Raw genomic sequence first — 20,896 nt, 5'->3', positions numbered from 1 at the left:
AAGCGTCTTTATTTCAGGAGCTCACTGTAACACTGGCGCGCTCCGGGCTGCGCGCCCGGTGTATATCATGAGGCCACGCCTACCCCTCGGGCGTGGCCACCGCCCACTTGGTGCGCGGAATGATGTCACCACGCCAGTGGGCTTTTGTGTCCGCCACAATACCACTCAAGGAAGGCCCACAACTCGAGAGTGGAAAAAAACAATAAAATGAACAAAAATACGGGGAAGGAGAAGCAACCACTCAGAAGAATGACAGAAAATCATTTCCCTTAAATGTACCGTGTTTACCAACTAGCACGACCAGATACAGGACACCAAAATAATTTCCCTTACACATATCGTGTCCACCAACCAGCAAGACCATACCACTTACCTCTGGATCAAACTGTATTTCAAATATTCAAACGGTTTTTACATGCTGCCGTCTCCTAGCAACCAATGAAAATTTTCAAAAATATTGTAGTACATTTATTTTATAATAATGTACCATATTTACGGCAGTATATTTATTTACGCCATGAGTAAGGAAGGAAAATTTCCAGCGCGCTGATTCGCTCATTCGCGCTCATTGATGACGATCACGATCACGTGATGACATGTTCACGAATGATGTTCGTGACGCGATCACGTGATGTTCCTTGCCGCCATAAACTCACAGCAAGTAGCATAGATTTTAGCATGATTAGCATTTAGCATGATTTAGCATGATTTAGCATGATTTAGCATAGATAGTAGCATGTTTCACATAGATTTTTTTTCAGCGAGGAATATTATACACGGATTCTGACTGGTGGCAGAGCAGCGCGCTGATTCGCTCAGAGCAATCACGTGATGTTCCATCTCCGCCGCCAGTTGGCTTCACTTTTCACGGAGTATGAGCGTTCTATATATTTTCAATTCAGTGCGCCGACTCGCTCACGTACTTGATTTGTGGCATAGACATGGCCATTGGGCCTTCACGGTGTAATTTGTGCGAGGCTTTTGTCCGAGTGAGCTTGAGTCGAGAGGGCGAATGTACGGGTTGGGAATGTACGGGTCTCCCTTCCCCCACCCGGCAACGCCGGTACTGGAGGGCGTCACAGGATCGGTGAGTCTCCAAAATCCGCTTCGTGCTATTGCGAAGATTCAGGACGATGTCGCGATTGTTGTGCTGCTCTCCGACCATGAGAACTGCAACGTCATTGTTGACTGGCCCTCCCCTTCCCTCCCCCTTCCCCCCTCCCTCCCCCCTCCCCCTCCCTTCCCCCTCCACCCTCCCTTTTCCCCCTCCCCCCTACCCCTTCCCCTCCCCCTATCCCCTCTTTTTTTCTTTTTAAAAATTATTATTATTGTTTATTTATTTATATATTTATTTATATATGTATTGTTGTGCGGACGCTCTGTGAGGACAGAACATCCACGGATGGAATCGAGCTTAACGAGGCGTTCCAATTCAAAGGCAGATCGATACACGAGAAGGGGGGTTTGGGCGAAAATGCCGTGGCTTACCTTTACGGCCCCGACGATATGTCTTCTCCCTGCAAATTAATAACTCAACCCGAGACGGAGGTAAAATGTAGAAGAAAGAAATATTTATTACGGACCCGATAACAAAGAACGCGACGGAAGAACTAAGACCTAGGTTGGGACGTCCCCACGCACAGACTTCACATACAGCACAAATGGAAGGATAATCGAAAAGAACTCATCGTGTTTGTGGATGCGTCTGATCTGTCTGAATGTCGGGTCATCAGGAATTCTCTGGCTCGAGCACGTCATCCGACGCAGTTCCGGTCGGTGGGAAGACAGGCCTCGATGCGCCCCCGTCCGCACACTGCTAGGCCCCGAGCCACTCACTCGCCCCGGTCTCACCCACTCCAGTCGCAAGCCTCACTCGCACATGGACGCCAGGGAGGACAATCAATGGCGCTCCAACGTTGCTCCAACGTCCGTCGTCCAGCAGGTAATTCGCGGTTCGCAAAAGGGAGAAGGGTCCAAACAGAGCAAAAGGCAAGGGCAGAAAGGAAGTCTGGGAAGGGCAGAAGCCAAAGCGAGAAGACAAAGGGAAGAGAGAGAGATCCGGGCAGGATCAGTCCAAGAACGAGAAGGGCAAAATGTCGGCTTGCCAGTGGTTTTAGCGATCGTCTTCTGACGTCACTCTCTATCTCCCCCAACCATTGCGTCGTTTCTTGGTGGTCTTTCGCGCCTTCTCACGTCACCGGCGCTTGTCCTTCAATCAGTGACCTCCATCGAGGTAGTGGTTTTGCGCCTTCCGCCCTGATTGCCAGTGGTGTCATCGGTTGGTGGCCAATCAGTGTGTCGCTCCTTCACCTTCCTTACCCCCAATCGCGGGGAAGCTTTTTGTCCCTTCCCTGACCAATCACACGTCCTTCCCTGCTCTGCTAATAGGTGGCCTGCTCTTTGCTTGCCCCTCCCCTGGCCAAGCACGAGTTCTCCTGGGCATGTCTCTCAGCCTGCCTGGTCAATGTGTGTTGCTATGCCAGCTGGTGATGTGGCTGGCTACGGCCCCATAGGCGGTGCCCCGATCTGGCTTTCTGCCTGTGGTTCTGTAAGTCTTATTGTGGGAGAGGGAAATTAATTAATGTGTGCAGCTAAGGGCCAAGCTAAGTGTCAATAAGAGTGCGTTGCCATATGGGACAATGGATTGATCACCAGGTCTGACACACAGGGGAATTATCTTAGTCCCTACAACTATTTAACACACGATCATCCTTGTATGATCACAGGTACACACTTAATCCGACAAACCGGGCTAAACACAGAAATTATTACATCGAGACTGTTCTAACTTGACAGACGAAGCATGATACCTATTCAGATCTACCTGGATCTATATATGCCTACCCAACTGACATAACAATATATATATATATATATATATTGTTAGACGTGGCTTAGATGTTATTTACCGAGCGGTTTGGTATGACCACGTCTGCACAAGTTACCCGATTATACCCGAACGTTGACTAATCGCGCTACGCTAGGTCAATGAAGGAAAAGACACACGGCTGGGATTAAAATGACACACCAGGGATACGGTTCTCAAGACCTCCGGAGGAGATTATATTGTTACGGAAGGTTAGATTACAACTACAAGAGGGACAGCATAGTAAGATAAGCACTTAGACACACTCTTATATTATTCCCAACAGACGACAGATAAACGGGACAAAAGGCTGACTCACACGGGGATTGATGGCTAGGAAAGGCAGGATCGATGGCTCCAGGTGCACCTGGGCTCAGGGACAGAATCGGCTCGGTCCGGTCCAGAGATGCAGCATGCAGGGAGGTCGCAGCGCTCGGAGGTAGTGACTTGCTCTTCTTCAAGCTGGGGGCGCATCTGACGTCACGTCCGGTGAGTCGCTTCGTATATCCGGCGGGGAGTGACACGCCCTCGGCTCGTTAGCTCCGCCCCAGATGGAATCGGCTCGTTGCTTCTCATTGGGTGCGTGCGGGGGGTTACCGGCTCCGCCCCTTGACGAGGGGCTGACAGGGAGCCCCTTCGTGGTAACCCCGTGGAGCGCATGGTCATGGCGGCGAACCGAGCCGGTGTGAGGACGCACACTCCCCCCGCGCGCCGTTGTTGTAGTTGTTGTTGTAGCTGTAGTTGTTGTTGTTGTTGGGGAAGAAGATGGGAGTAGGTAAGGGAAGGTCCTAAACTCACTACTGGTGCCATATAATCACATTCTGGTGCAACGAAGAGTCATAATTAATGGAAACGAGTCCTTAACTGATATAGACTAAGAATAACTAGCAAGATGTCCGAAAGTTGTCTACGTGTGATGCGGTGGACCTGGGCACGACATTTAATGGGGGAAAAAGGGGAAGGTCGGCTCTACTGATTGTTGTTTACAGACAATGGGACTAGGGAATGGGGGATTGGGGATAGTTGGGGAGTATTGGGGAAATAGGGGAATATTTACAAGCGGATATGGAGGCCAAATTCCATATTCGCAACATTGCACCCTTCTCTACCCTCGGGGCGTCCCGACCCGATAAATTTTTACCTACTTTAGTGTGGCACGCAATGTAGTTCCCTCTACTATTAACTCTACCCTGAGTGCGACAGTTTTACAGATATTCACAAATGAGTAAATATGTCCCCCCTGCGACGTTGCACCCTTCTCCTCACAGAAACACACCCACAGGATAACCGAATCCGGAAAGAATCCTCAAACTAAACATACAGCCGGTAGGGAGCATTATTTACACAAGACTACGCTGATATTTACACTACGATCCAGGACCTGTTTTTGGAGGAACACATGCAGATGTTATGCATAGAGAGAGCACGCATGCTAGCATCGATACACCAACCCACGAGTGCTCTGTGGCCTACGGCCTTTAATAATGTGCAGAGCACCCCTTCCAAGCATCAAGCACCACCCCACCACACAGTGAGCACCATCCGGTGCACCAATAAAGTGTCTATAAATCATTGTGTGGTGTCGCAGCCGGCCGATGTTCTGCCGCTGGTCTTGCCTTCGTGTGGTGCACTTGGTGTTCTTACTTCCTTAGAAAAATAAAGAAAGGCGCCAACCGCGTCCATTTCTTTATTGTGGCCGTCAGGGGGCCAACTGTTAGTGGTTCACCTTGTATGGCATAGGTGCCACGTTGTCCCATAGGTCCATCCATGGGTGGTGCTTGGCCGCAAAAGAACTGCGGTCCATTGTGGGTGGCCACAAACATTGCGGTCCATATGGTGTATCGATCCAAGCAGCAAGCAGCGAAAGTGCAGGCCCACAACTGCGAAGCCAGCACCTCTCTCCCCTCTCTCTCTACCCCAAAGCCAGATCCTCGGAGGTGGGAGACAAAAGAAGCAGACAAGTGAGTAAGGTGGTAAGGGCGCAAAAGTGCACGCAATGCAAGGTAATGCACACTGGGGGCACATGGGAACCAGGTGAGACAGGTACGTTCCTACCGTACGCTCCCCCCCCCCCCCACCAGGTAACCTACATGGCCCCTCCCTTACCCCTTACTGTATCCACAAAACACAACACTACCCATAAACATCTACTTTACAAATCAACAAACATCCCTACTGTCTTCCCCGTTCCTCCCATATACCAAATTCGTCTTCTCTCCCTCCTAACCAATCAAATTTGCCATTTTCAACTCAACATCATAATTTGCCATCTCCAACTCAACATCATAATTTGCCATTAGCAATTCATCATCAGTCCCTCCGAGGGAGGGAGAGATGGAATCACCCCAATGTCTCATCCCCGTCGTGATGCGTCTCACAATCCACACAGCAATTTCATTTCCTGCAACAAAACAAAGAAAACACAGGTGTGGAGTCATCATCATCACCACAGGTAAGTGGCTGCGTATGGTGCGACAGGTTCATCAATCCTAACTATTTCCTAAATGACTTTAACAACTTTACACTACCCGGGGTCTTTCTCCGGCCAAACCATTGGCCCTCTTACACTATGGGTTCTAAAAACCAATTCCCATTGGCCAACTGTGGTGCTTTTCAATTTGGGGTCTCACTCCCCCGATTCATCTCCCGGTGCCCTCGCACAATTTCTGGGCTGTGGCGTGTACCTCTCCCAGCGGGTCTACCCACCTGCACACCTCCACCACTGCGGTTGCCTCCGAGCTTACCTGCTCCTTACCCTAACCTAACTACCTGGGGAAGGCCCTCTGGCGCTCTCCCCACTCGGTGCCCTCTCTGGCACTGGGCTGCCCGATCCACACCCGGGATCCTCAGGCACCCACTCACAACTACCGGCTCCCAGAGCCCACCTGCGGCCTCACCTGGCCGACATCCTCACAGTGGTGGAGTGCCCAACCAACTACACACACTAACAGGTTACACGCCCAGCCATTTCCACAACACTAATGCACCCATTCACAACACCATTCTGCAACCGCACCACAAATGCCAATATCCAACCACAATTTACCTGTACCCTCTACCTAACACTTACACTACCCGCCCCGGGTATCCGTGATAGGGGTCCACTCTTCCCCCATCCACACCTTCGCACAATGCACACCACTCCGTACCACTTACTCCAACTCTCTCCACACACCTGTACTGGCACACCTGTGCTCTCACACCTGGTGCCACCTGCACCCTTCTCTCCCCAAGCGCATTCGCGCTGATCCACAACACTCATTACTCACACACTGCTCCACACACCTGTCCAGTTGCACACCTGTGCAATCACACCTGTTCAATTCTCACACACACGGCATCATCTCAGCTAACTACTCCCTTCTGAAACTTGCGCTTCCCAGTCGTCCCTTTAAACTATTGCGCTCCCTCGTCATTATCATCCACACTAATCTACCTGCGTCCCCACTACAGGTATCAGTCACTAACTAAACTTAACGTTACCTAATGTCAATCTTTTCTAGATCCCTACTAATAACCTAACCCACCCAGGCTAGTTTCCACTGCCATACACCCCATAAGCTATTGCTCCTTTGCCCCCACCATGGGAAGGGCGGCAGGGATGCCAGCCTTACCCACCGGGCCCATCGCTCACTACCAATTTTGCACATCTAATTTCAACAAATTAAAAATTTGCCAATCACTACCCATCATCTGCCAATCACTACTGCCAATCCCTTGCCAATCATCAAATTTTGTTTTTCTCTAATTTTGGGTCCAAAACACTAACCTCATCACCCAGTCTACTCACTAATACCTCTCGGTGCGCCAATCCCTGTCCAAAGCCCGGCTTCGTAAAGCCAAGCCATGAATGCGGGTTGTTCTGTGCCAGCGGCTGGATACGTCCGGCACTCGGTACAGGGACGGGGGCTTACCCGGGCCGAGATCCCACGCACCACCTCGGCGTGGAGCCATCCAATGCCCCGATGTAGACCTGCCGGCACGTCTCACCAAAAAGTGGTCGCCATGACGACCCTTTCTATCGGGCTGCCACTCCGCCTAGTGGAGCACGGACGCGGCCGTTCAAAGCGAGGCCCAGCACGCACCGAGGGCCCGCTTCGGCTAAAAGTCGCTCTAACCTCTAACCCGTTTAACGTCGATGCTTCACCTGCATGCTTACACCCCGCAGCCCGTTCCTTGCTCACACATCCAGCCGTGCCCATGCTCCTCGTACCTTTCCTTACACACCCAGGTACCCTCATTGCACTCACAGCCTTGGTCACACACCTGACCACCGAAAACTTTGGCACACATTCGTTGGTAGCACACCTTACCAACACACCTCTTCGCGCCCCCTCCTCGGTCACCTCCTCTGTGACAATCACAGGTGTGCTCTCATTCGCACACCCAACCACATGCCTCACCACCAACTCCAGCGTGCATTCCCACTCACGCTCTACCATTCCAGGTGTGCATCCTTCCATCCCAGGTGTACATCCTCGCTCACCTGTCACAACCAACTCACTCTCCTTGTCACTCTCACTACTCTCACCACCACTCTTGACAGCGCACTCACCCTTACTCTTGACAGCGCACTCTTTCCTCAGGCACCTGTCCGTTACACACCTTTCTCGCGCACACCCTTGCGCACACTCTCCCGTCACACCCTCTGTAACACTTACCACACCGCGCTTCCATGTGCTCCCTCGCACACTCGCTACGACCGACTCACTCTCGCCAGCACCCTCACTCCTCGGCGTGCACTTTTTCCTCACACACCCCAGAGTCGGACTTTCTCGCACACCTCCTTTTTCGCACACCAGACCTGTCGCACACTTCACCAACGGCCTCTCACGAACACCCGGGTCCATCTCGACCCCCAAGCTTCTTAAATCACCTGGCGCATCATACGCACGACCATATTGGTCACCACTTACACCGGGTCCTCTTCCTCTTCGCTTCTCCTCCATCACCTGCGAATCCCTCATCCGGTTAATGAGCACATCATCACGATCCAAACACAGACTTTGGACCAATTCTTTTATCTCCTCTTTTATCTCTTTCTTATCCCCTCTCCGTCGCTTCTTAATTTCGCTCATCCCTTCTTCCACTTCTTCTAATTTGTGCTTCACCTCTTTTATTCCCCGGTACGTCTCCTCAAGCTCATCCTCTAAGGCTACCTTGACCGTTTCCAGGTGCGTCCTCACCTGCCGGTCCTTCGTCTCCATTACCTCTATCACCTCGTCCAACCTCGTTGTCAGTCCCTCACGTACCATCTGACATTCCCTCTTTGTCGCTATCAAGTCGTTTTTTATGTCGTTTTGTGTCGCTTTTAAACCTCCTAATACCGCAGTGTTCCTTTGAACCTGCTCCACTAACTCCGTTTGTCCCACCGTCAGCTGCTCCACCTCCTGCGTCAGGTCCTCTATGCCCCCTTGTAACTTTACAGTCCCCTTTCTCACCTCCTTCTCCATGTGCTCATTACAGTGCCTCACCTCCTCGCGCACTCCTCCGACCTCCTCACTCACACCTCTTCTGATCTCCTCTCCCATCACTTGCATCTCCTGCCCAGATGCCACCCTCATCCGCTCCATTTCCTCCCTGTGAGCATCCAGTTTGGTTTCTACCCCCATTCTGACCCCCTCTATCTGCTGCCCCATTTGGTTAACTTCCCTTTCCGCTTGGTCCCTCATGTCCCTCAATTTGCCTTCCATGGTGTTTTCTAACCCCTCTAACCCTTTTTGCATCCCTTCCATTTGATTCTCTTGAGCGGCCATTCTGTTTTCTACCCCCTTTAACCCATTTCTCACCTCTTTTATCCCGTTGTCTAACCCCTCAAAATTATTGTCTAACTTCCCAAATTTCTTGTCTAATCCCTTAAAATTATTGTCTAACCCCTCACTGGTACCCCTCGCTTCGTCCCTCATTACCCCCAATTGCTCACTCTGAGCATCCATCCGGTTCCCCATTACCCCCATTTGGCCCTCCAATCGCTCACCCAATCGCTCACTATCAGCCCTCATTTGCTCACTATTAGCCCTCATATCGTCCTTCTGCAGGTTGAGGGACGCCTGCATTTGCGCCATAAATTGCTCCATGAGGGCCTGCATTTGGGCCATCCCTCCCACTTGTGCAGCGGGTGCGGCCGCCGTAGCTATGTGCGAGGCGCCATTTCGCGCGCCCGTTACCTCGTGCGTGACGACACTATTTTGCGAATCTGCTACCCTCACTGCTTCGCTCTCCTCTTGTCCCTCAATTTGGTCCTGGATCGACCCTGCCTCACTCTCCACTACCGGACCCCAGCTGTCTTGGTCTGCCATAGCGCGACTTTCAAAATTCGGGTTTTTATTTCCGTATAACAAATTCAAATTTCGCCGTTATAATTTCGCGCGGGAAACGCGCTCCGAATCGACTCTACTACAAATTTGGGCCTAATAAATTTAGTCCCGGGTCCGAATCCCACTCCTGACACCAATTGTTACAGACGTGGCTTAGATGTTATTTACCGAGCGGTTTGGTATGACCACGTCTGCACAAGTTACCCGATTATACCCGAACGTTGACTAATCGCGCTACGCTAGGTCAATGAAGGAAAAGACACACGGCTGGGATTAAAATGACACACCAGGGATACGGTTCTCAAGACCTCCGGAGGAGATTATATTGTTACGGAAGGTTAGATTACAACTACAAGAGGGACAGCATAGTAAGATAAGCACTTAGACACACTCTTATATTATTCCCAACAGACGACAGATAAACGGGACAAAAGGCTGACTCACACGGGGATTGATGGCTAGGAAAGGCAGGATCGATGGCTCCAGGTGCACCTGGGCTCAGGGACAGAATCGGCTCGGTCCGGTCCAGAGATGCAGCATGCAGGGAGGTCGCAGCGCTCGGAGGTAGTGACTTGCTCTTCTTCAAGCTGGGGGCGCATCTGACGTCACGTCCGGTGAGTCGCTTCGTATATCCGGCGGGGAGTGACACGCCCTCGGCTCGTTAGCTCCGCCCCAGATGGAATCGGCTCGTTGCTTCTCATTGGGTGCGTGCGGGGGGTTACCGGCTCCGCCCCTTGACGAGGGGCTGACAGGGAGCCCCTTCGTGGTAACCCCGTGGAGCGCATGGTCATGGCGGCGAACCGAGCCGGTGTGAGGACGCACACTCCCCCCGCGCGCCGTTGTTGTAGTTGTTGTTGTAGCTGTAGTTGTTGTTGTTGTTGGGGAAGAAGATGGGAGTAGGTAAGGGAAGGTCCTAAACTCACTACTGGTGCCATATAATCACATTCTGGTGCAACGAAGAGTCATAATTAATGGAAACGAGTCCTTAACTGACATAGACTAAGAATAACTAGCAAGATGTCCGAAAGTTGTCTATGTGTGATGCGGTGGACCTGGGCACGACATTTAATGGGGGAAAAAGGGGAAGGTCGGCTCTACTGATTGTTGTTTACAGACAATGGGACTAGGGAATGGGGGATTGGGGATAGTTGGGGAGTATTGGGGAAATAGGGGAATATTTACAAGCGGATATGGAGGCCAAATTCCATATTCGCAACATATATATATATATATATATATATATATATATATATATATATATATATATATATATATATATATTGTTATGTCGGGGGGGGGGGGGGGGTAGTAGAGGAATATCTAGATCCAGGTAGGTCTGCATAGGTCGGTGCTCGATTGTCGTGATAGAGAATCTACCTGTAATAAGTTCTATGTTTAGCCCGGATGTCGGTATAAGTGCGTATCTGTGTCCCCGCCGCGAGGGGGCAGGGCATGCTAATTAGTACAGGGATTATGGATAAAATTCCTTTGTTTGTCGTTCCCTCTGTCGCAAATCCAGTGTCCATTATGGCAACGCACTCATATTGACACTTAGATAGGTCCCTTCGTGCAAACATTAATTAATTCCCCTCCACCACAATGACTTTGGAAGAGAACAGGCAGGAAGCCAGATCGGGGCAACGCCAGCATGGACGTCAAACATCGTGCTAATAAGCAAGAGCCACGCCCTGGGAATTGTGATTGGTTGGAGCAAGAAGCTGTCCACTGATTGGTGGAGGGAAGGTGGAAGGAAGCAGGTGCACTGATTGGCCACCGACCGTTGACACCTCGGCCAATCAGTGTGAAAGGTGCGAACACTCGGCCAATCGGGGCGAAAGGTGCGAACACTCGGCCAATCAGGGCAGAAGGTGCCAAACCACGACTTAGAAGGAGGTTGTTGATTAGAGGAAGAGTGAGGTGACGTGGGAAGGCGCAAAAAGATCACAAAGAAGGGAGGGACTGATTGGAACGCACCAGAACCGACGTCACACCGCGTCTCGCTCGTGGGCATTTTCTCTTCTTCGTTTTGGGTTCTTGGCTCTTCGTATTGAGAGGCTCTTCGTTCTGGGTTCTACGTGGTGGCTTTGGTGTGTTCGATTGTGGTCTTCCCTGCGTTCGTCCCTGCGTTTGTCACTGCGGTCTTCCCAGCATTTGTTCGTGCTTCCTCCCGGCGTTCTTCCCTGGTGGTTGGTCGTCTTCCCTGTGTTCTTGTCGTGGTGCTTGGAGCGGTGCTCGGTGCTTGGAGCAAGGCATGGTGCTGCGAGCGGATGGGATCTCGTGTGCGACCGACACCATGGGCGTGAGCGAGGCGGACGGAGGCCTGCTTCACGCCAACACCAGAGCCTGGACGATTCCTGCCGACTGCAGCCTACATACAGACAGATAAGCTCGCATCCACGAACGCACAACACGACGGTTTCTTTGATTTAATTCATTTCCTTTGTCCTGTTGTTAAGTCTGCTGTGGGGACGTCCCGATTAGGACATTTATTTACCGGCACGTTTTCCTGTCCCAATATTTATTAAATAAACCCTTGTATTATTTTCTTTTCTACTCAAAATCTCGTGTCCGTTTTGAGTTCATTGCCTGCAGGATCGTCGGGGCGTCAGGTAAGCGCTTGCCGCTTCTTCCTCTTCATTCTTCCCCCCATGCTTTTATAGTTGAATCCGTAATTGATCGTCGCCTCAGTTAAAGCCCGTTCGGTCATCTGCGGTCCTACGGTATTAACCGAGGGATTCGCGCGACAATATATATATATCTCACCATATTTTTCACAAAGTGTTGGTGCCACCGAAGCAGCTTTCTGAGCAAGGGTTAATTCTACTTGGTGGTTTGCCATTGCCTCTGCAGCAGTAGTTTGGGCAGGAATTTGGAATTTGGCCATGGTGCTGGCGATAGCTTACCTAATATTTGCGAAGGACACCATGGATCTTTAATGGGATCTTGGGATCTTTAACGTCCACCAACTAATGCCGGCAGAAGGGACACCCAGTTTAACGTCCATCCGAGTGATGGCACCGTCCCTGTGAAATACTGAGATGACAGTTTATAACTAGGTCGGGATTCGAACTTAGGCTGGACAGGTTAGAGGCGAATGCGCATACCTCTTGGTCAGCGCACAGTTCCACAGTATATAGTTCACAATGACTGAAACCAACCTCAAGGTAAGACATTGACACTTGATAGATCTTCCTGTCACTTGTGGCCTCAATGCCCTTGAAAAGGTCGTTCAGGGTGCGCACGTAAATGCCAGGTTCACTGTCAGTTCCCAGCATCGTGTAGGTCTTTCCTGCTCCTGATGCACAAAATACCTCAAATGACCATTTGGGGATAAACACCCAGTTGTGCATAAGATAACCACAGGGAGCTCCCCTCATGTGAAGAATACATTTATACTCATTGTCCTTCCTTGTCGGGTTTGTCATGGATGTTGTAAGAAGGGGGCAGTGGGGTTGAGGGAGGCGGGAGTGTTAAATTGATTTATCCATCTAATTAAAGGGTATCTGGTGACCTTTGTGAGGGGAATGTCCCAGTGCCGTTACCTGTGGCACCGTACGCAAATACAGTGGCGTTGTATCCAGCAATAACCCCATCAATGAGTTCCTTTGTGGTTGAGATGTACACGTCTTCCTGTGCAGACCGTGGAATGGAATGGGAACATGAGGAATTTGAAGACACGTTCGTTTGGTAAAAATATAAAGGACAATAAAAAATTATTTTTGCATTGCAACATTAAAATCTAATAAAACTAGAACGGCACTCAGTAGAGAGCATACCTCCACCTGTTGGCTCAATGGTGAAGAATCACTTACAAAATTCTACTAGCTGGATCTGGATACAGATCTTCACCAAAATTGCATCGATTCTTCCTTGTCACACACACAACGTGTCCACCAAATTTCGTCCAAATCCATCCATAGCTTTTTGAGATATCCTGCATGTATCATTTTTGGCCCGATCTCCCAATGGTGAAGAATCACTTTAAAAATTAAATAATTCTCATATCCGAATTCATATTCAGATCTTCACCATAATCGAATCGAATCATTCTTGTCAGACACCCAATTGGTCCACCAAGTTTCGTCCAAATCCGTCCTCAACTTTTTGAGATATCCTGCTCATGGACAAATAGACAGACAGACAGATGGGTGAAAAAAAAAAATTGCAAAAATTGAAAATCCACGACCATTGCAAAGTGACCCTATTGTGTAGGTAGTGGTCTATGGGATCGAGGTCTCTCGTCTCTTGTGACATAGCTGTTGCTTACCTGCGTCGCATTGGAATCAAATGCCACGTCAAACATGTACGTCTTCTCTCGTGAACGGTTGGCACGAAGGATGTTGTTCGGATTGTTGACGGGATCCATTAAGACAACCATCTGCAGAAAGATAGGAAACGATCAATGTTTGTTTGTGAAGCGGAAATGTGAAGAAAAAAGCAATTCGACGGAGAATAAGCATAAAATGTACAAATTCTTTGTACCATGGTCTAATCACAGTTTGGACAAACTCTTGTTTCACAATGTTGATGCACATTCTAATTATTGTGATCTTGTCCATTTATGAGCATTTCCGTGATTTCCCTGACCGTTTCACATCTGCTGTTTTCTCTGATGTGTGCAGCATTTGTAACATGTACTCTTGTAACACGTCCCATTCTATAACATGTGATCTTATTTTACAAGCAGAGTTATTATCCCCGTTGGACTTAGTCCAAAACGGGGGCTTATGGATTGGGTCTCCTCCGTCCGTGTGTGCGTCCGCAACCATATCTCGGAGATGTATGGATTGATTTTGTTCATACTTGGCACAAAGACAATGCATGATGGTATACATATGCACATCATTTTGTTTCGTGATGCGATCAAAGATGTCCGACTGGCGGCCATTTTAGTTGTAAAAAAAACAACCGATGTTGAACACGTCCTCAACCATTTCCCGGACATGCATTTACGATGTTGTTCAAACTTGGCACACAGATGACGAATGATGGCTTACATACGCATGTCATATTCTTTTGAGATCAGATCCAAGATGGCCGACTGGCGGCCATTTTGTTCCTTAAACGTGTCCCCGACCATTTCTCGACATGCATGGTCAGATTTTGTTCAAACTTGGAATAAAGACAATACATGAGAATATGCATATGCAGAAGTTTTTGTTTTGTAATACAACTAAAGATGGCCGCCCGACAGCCTTTAACTCCACACCGGTACAGCTAAATTTCTAAAACACGGGGGCTATAACATTTTATGTCTTCTTTGTGTGTAATTTTCCCTGTTTTTTTGCCAGTGGAAGTGGACACCTTCTTCAGCGTATTCCCTTTCTTGAAAGGTAGATCGACTCTACACTAATGTTCCTCGTTACTTGCATCTTCCTGCTTACCTGGCGTTGTGAAGTTGTGACTATTGACCACTGTGTATGTGGACTTGCGTACAGATGTGGAACATCATGTGACATGGTAGAATGGATGAGCTGGGTCGGTGACAAGAACAAGCTGATTCGATTTTGGTTGAGGTCCGAATCCAGATCCGGCCTATCAGTGGGATACAAAACGTAAACTGTTCAGCCTGGTGGAGGTATGCGCTCTACCGAGTGCTCCTTGTGAAGTGAAGTGAGTGAGTGAGTGAGTGAATGAAGAAAACTCGTTGTGAAGTGAGTTTTATTTGGTCCGGAAATGGTGCAAGTAGTAGCTGGGTCGTTTCGTTTTATCGTTTCCATGCAGTAGGGTTGATCCAGCCAATTTGTGACATTCAAAATCTTCTCAGAGCAAGATACAATTGTCCAAAAAATGGCCAACGTTTTACTTTTCAATATATGACTGTGTTCTCATAATCGTCAACATCATGGGTTAGGAAACCGTTTTGATTTCCGTTTCCGGTCCGGTCGTGAGAGGACGCTGGCGTCACTTGCTCGCCGCTTCTCTGACTGGACCATTGTCCGTATCTTGCTTTCCTGGTGGTCGTGGCGGATTTTTGGCCATTGAGTCTGCCCTCTGCACGGTCCCGGCTCTGCTCTGCTGCTCCTGGCTTCACCTGCTCGGCTCCTTCGCTGTTTCCTCGGCCTCACTCTCGTGGGTTGTGCCCATTGTTTGCAGCGGAGGTGGTGGCGGTTTGCCGCCGTGATCTTGATTAGCGGCGGCGGTCGTTTGCCGCTGCATTTGCCGCTTTGCCTCCTCAACCTTGGCCTCGTGCTCGTCTCTTCGCTCCTGTCTGCCCTCTGCATGGTCCCGGCTCTGCTCCTGGCTTCACCTGCTCGGCTCCTTCGCTGTTTCCTCGGGCCCACTCCCGTGGGTTGTGACGATTGTTTCGCCTCCTCACCCTTGGCCTCGTGCTTGTCCCTTCGCTCCTGCTGGCATGGCTCTGCGGTACTCCGCCGCAGGGCTTCTCCTGCTTAAAACCCGCTCCACCCAATCATGCATCTCTGCAATCAAATCGAATGGACTCCTGCGTCGACCCAGGTACATTCACCGTGGCTCCAGTCATAAGTTTGTTTATTTACAATCAGGTCACTCCATCCCCATCCTCTGGTCGGCTCAGCGCACTCCCACTCATCGTCCCAACACACCTGGTCACAACAACGCACAAAATCGCACCTCCTGTCTGCGAACCCTGGCCAAATCACCTGGATTCATACCCGCCGTACAAAACAACATCAAGCTCACCCTGTTCAATACCCGGTCCCTCAACAACAAATGCCTCATCCTGAACGACTACATCCTGGAAAATAAACTGGACTTTCTCTGTCTCACTGAGACCTGGCAACAACCACTGGACTACTACACGCTCAACCTCACCACACCCAATGGATATTCTCACATCAATAAACCACGCTCGGAGGGCCGAGGTGGTGGAATTGCCGTTATTCACCGACAAGACATCAAGACTAACCTCATCTCCATCTCATCTGCTCCATCATTTGAACACCTGGCTTTTAAACTCTCTGGTCACACACAGTCAGTCATGGCTGTTGTCTACCGCCCTCCCAAACCACACCCATCATTCCTGTCTGACTTCTCCTACTTTCTGACCCAGCTATGTTCCCTCTCCCCCTCAATCCTCCTCCTTGGTGATTTCAATATCCACATGGACTCCACTGACTCCACGCTAACCACTGACTTCACTGATTTACTCACCTGCTTTAACCTCACTCAACATGTCAACTTTCCTACCCATAACCGTGGTCACATTTTGGACCTTGTCTGCTCTACTGGACTAATTTTGCACCATCTCTCTGACTCCGACCTCACTCTCTCTGACCACCTAGCCATCACTCTGACCATCAACATCCCCACCCCAGCACCAAGGCATTATCGCACTATCAACTTCCGTAAGCTAAACGCTCTTTCACCTACCTCATTCTCATCGACCCTCTCTGAAAAAATGTCCACTTCTCCCTTCGTTGACCTCCACACCCCTTCTGACCTCACTGACTACTACAACCACACTCTCTCCTCCTGCCTTGACCAACTTGCGCCTATAAAAACCAAAACAGTTTCTTTCACCCATTCTGCTCCCTGGTTTACCCCTGAACTCCGCCTGATGAAAACTCGTGCTCGCCAACTTGAAAGACTCCGCAATAAAACAGGTCTCACAGTTCACTCCCAGGCCTACAAGGACCACATACAACACTATAAAGATGCCCTCTCCCGTGCCCGCTCCGTCTACTACTCTCAAATTATCCACTCTGGCTCCGGAAACCCAAAAGCACTCTTCTCTACAATAAACAAACTCCTCAGCCCCCTGAACACCACCACCCAGTCATTCACAATAGACAACTGCATCTCCTTCCTTTCATTCTTCCAACGCAAAATTGAAAACATCTACAACAGCTTGACCACCGCCGCACCCGCTCCCCCTCAAACCACCTGCCCCCCCTTATCCTGCCACCCCCTGTCTCAATTCTCCCCAGTCTCCCCTACTGACCTCTCTGAACTCCTCATCGGAATGAAAACTGCCACCTGCACTCTTGACCCCATCCCCTCCAGCTTTGTCAAGGCCTCCCTTCCTGCTCTCTCTCCACTTATCATTGCAACAATAAACTCCTCCCTGTCTACAGGCATCGTCCCACCATCCCTCAAAATTGCTGCTGTTACCCCCATTCTGAAAAAACCTGGACTAAACCCTGACACCCTAAATAACTTCAGACCCATCTCCAACCTACCCTTTCTGTCAAAGGTTTTGGAACGCGCTGTAGCCACTCAACTCAAACATCACCTCTCTGCCAATAACCTGTATGAAACATTCCAATCCGGGTTCCGCTCCAACCACAGTACTGAAACTGCTCTCCTCAAAATCACCAACGACCTTCTCCTCTCCTCTGACGCTGGCAACCTCAACATTCTCATCCTCCTCGACATCAGCGCCGCCTTTGACACCATCGATCACACCATCCTCCTCACCCGACTTGAAACCACCTTTAACATTACCGGCACTGGCCTCTCTTGGATTAAATCATACCTCTCTGACAGACGTCAGTTCATCTCCATCAATAACTGCAAATCCCCCACTGCTCCCCTCCCCCAAGGTTCAGTTCTTGGCCCCCTCCTCTTCATCCTTTACCTGTCCCCCCTCGGTCACTTAATCCGCCGTCATGGTCTCCAATTCCACTGCTTCGCCGATGACATCCAGCTTTTTATCTCCACCAAGTCCATCTCCACCGCCACCCACTCTATCCTGACAAACTGCATCACTGAAATAAAATCCTGGCTTCAAATCAACTTCCTCAAACTTAACTGTGATAAATCTGAAATAATCATCATTGGCCCAAAAACGCTCACCAAGTCCACCCATAACTTTGCCCTGAACATCGACGGTTTCCCAGTATCCACCTCCCCTCACATCCGGAATCTTGGCATCATCTTTGACCAAACCCTCTCCTTCGACAAATACACTAAACAGATCACAAAGACAGCCTTCTTTCACCTGAAAAACATCGCCCGTCTCCGTCCATCCCTCTCCTCCGTGGTTGCTGAAACCCTCATCCACGCCTTCATCACTTCCCGTCTGGACTACTGCAATAGCCTCCTTTATGGTTCACCCTCAACAATCACCAATAAACTCCAATACATTCAGAACTCCGCTGCCCGTCTACTCACCCATTCCCGGACCCGTGACCACATCACCCCCGTCCTTTACAAGCTTCACTGGCTCCCCATCTCCCAGAGAATCCAGTACAAAATCCTCCTCTTGACCTACAAAGCCCTCCATAACCTGGCCCCATCCTACCTGGCTGACCTCCTCTCCAGACACACTCCCACCCGCAACCTCCGCTCTGCTGGTACCAACCTCCTGACCCCCCCCCCCATCCGGACCAAATTTAGATCCTGGGGGGACAGGGCCTTCTCCATCGCTGCTCCCACCCTCTGGAACTCGCTACCTCACACCATCAGAGACTCCTCCTCACTCACCACATTCAAAACATCACTCAAGACCCACCTGTTCAACACTGCATTCAACATTTAACCCACAGCATCTAACCCCTGACTATCTCCTCTCCTTCTCCCTCCTTTGTGCTTTGAATATTTCCCTATTGATCCTCCTTTTTTTGCAATTGTTTTTATGTTTTGCTATGCATTATGTTTTGCACTCTGTCAAAGCGTCTTTGGGCTTCCTGAAAAGCGCTATATAAAATAAATGCATTATTATTATTATTATTATTATCATCGTTGCCCTGCCTAGCCATAGACGGCCATCCATATGTGACGTGCCCACAACTTGGGATGTAAATTTGTTTGTATTACTGAAAATTCTGCCCAGACAGAAACCACACTCTACGATAGAAAGCAGGTGTCAATGTATATATACGAGAAGACCAGAGAAGTTGCTACCTGCATTTTTGGTTGGAATTTGTTAAAAAAAAACAAAAACAAAAAAAACAAAAAACATACGCAACAATGTTCAGGTTGCCACCAATACCTACTCCTACTGTTCCACAAAAACATAGTGGGATCGCGAACATACACCAATGACCTTTACCATCCACCAAGAAAGGGTGTTAAACTGGATATAGACGAGTCCTGCTTAACTTCTTCCTAATGGATGGCAGTATGGCACACACATGGATGCCTCGCCCTGTTTGCGAAACATTAGGGCGACAATTTATAGCTGGGCCGAGGTTTGAACCCAGGCTAGACAGTTTAGAGGTGGGTGTGTGTACCTCTCCAAGACACACACACAATCATGCTATAAATAGAAAGCTCGGGTGACCACACATATTGCATAGACTCAACGTTGATAATTGCACCAATGGGGGATCATGTCAACAGTACAGTCCTGTCAAACCAGGGTGTTGCTCAGGTATATGAGCTACATAAACACCATAGCGACGAGGAGAAAAGTGAAGCGAGTTCCATGGCAACCTTAACCAACAATTAGGCAGGACGTACGTGCAGTAGACAATAATTCCACGCAATTAGGCTGAATGTGCAAGGCAGACAATCCCACCGATTATCGTGTAAAAATTGCTCCACCTATGAATTCAAGCAGTGGACATATCGGTGGTACATAAATCATCAATTCCGCAGAATGAAATTAGTGATTGTAAAGGCACATTATAAACTGTTGGTGAAGAAATATAAATCGTTTCTAACATGGCTGGGCAGGCCTGTAGCCAGCCCGGGCATCCGCAGGGAAGAAATTCAAGGCTGGGCATATATTTTCTATAAAACATTTACTTATATCTGTATGATTGATGCAGCGAGAGTCTATGTCCCAGGGAATGCCTCCCTCTGTGAACGTAGCACTTCCAGGATATCAACATCCGATTCCGATCCAGAGGTCTGGGTGCGACTTATAAATATCTATCAAAGTCATTGCTTGTTGTAGGTCAGTCTCCCTGGATTGTAGGTACTTATCCATGGTAGTGAGCATTCCGAGAATCTGTTGAGTGGCTACGGCCGTGTAACTGAAACTCTCACCATGTAGTATCAATCGTAGTCCAACATCAGTTGTGAAAGTATCGCAATCAAAATCTTGACCTTTTGCGAACTCGTACATCGACTCCAAAATGGCTTTAAGATTGTTCACAATTCACAGCATCTAAGCATCCTGTCCAATGAGTGTTTATCACTCTTTTAACACTTGTACCGCCATACATGACACCCACCTTGGGCTTGCGGAAAAAAAATGAAATATGATGCCACATTGATCGAATAATTGGGATATGGCTGGTTCTGTGCTGACCAGGTCAACGACAACTAGATGTAGATGCTGGTTAAAACAATTCTCATTGTTTTCTGGTTAAAACTGCTCATTGTTTTAAAGTTAAACAATGCTCATTGTTTTCTGGTTAAACAATGCTCATTGTTTTATAGTTAGACAATGCTCATTGTTTTATAGTTAGACAATGCTCATTGTTTTCTGGTTAAACAATGCTCATTGTTTTCTGGTTAAACAATACTCATTGTTTTCTGGTTAAAACTGCTCATTGTTTTATTGTCAAACAATGCTTGTTGTTTTCTGGTTAGACAATGCTCATTGTTTTCTGGTTAGACAATGCTCATTGTTTTCTGGTTAAACAATGCTAATTGTTTTCTGGTTAAACAATGCTCATTGTTTTCTGGTTAAAACTGCTCATTGTTTTATTGTTAAACAATGCTCATTGTTTTCTGGTTAAAACTGCTCATTGTTTTATTGTCAAACAATGCTTGTTGTTTTCTGGTTAAACAATGCTCATTGTTTTCTGGTTAGACAATGCTCATTGTTTTCTGGTTA

The 20,896-nt window shown here is 48.8% G+C and overlaps 1 protein-coding gene across 1 annotated transcript in view; it reads right to left on the bottom strand.

The window, feature by feature from the left end:
• KIF19 (kinesin family member 19) overlaps positions 1-20,896 on the bottom strand; it is a 109,503-nt gene that overhangs the window by 52,164 nt on the left and 36,443 nt on the right. The window contains exons 3-5 of the mRNA XM_078785972.1: positions 13,451-13,561; positions 12,726-12,813; positions 12,342-12,478 (exon numbers count right to left, since the gene is read on the bottom strand). Of these exons, the coding sequence (XP_078642098.1) occupies positions 12,342-12,478; positions 12,726-12,813; positions 13,451-13,561 (336 nt within the window). The remainder of the gene's footprint in view (positions 1-12,341; positions 12,479-12,725; positions 12,814-13,450; positions 13,562-20,896) is intronic.

This window comes from Myxine glutinosa, chromosome 10 (genome assembly GCF_964187855.1).
Source record: "Myxine glutinosa chromosome 10, kmMyxGlut1.1, whole genome shotgun sequence".
In the NCBI taxonomy this organism is placed as follows: domain Eukaryota; kingdom Metazoa; phylum Chordata; class Myxini; order Myxiniformes; family Myxinidae; genus Myxine; species Myxine glutinosa.
This window is presented reverse-complemented; position numbering and strand designations above follow the sequence as displayed.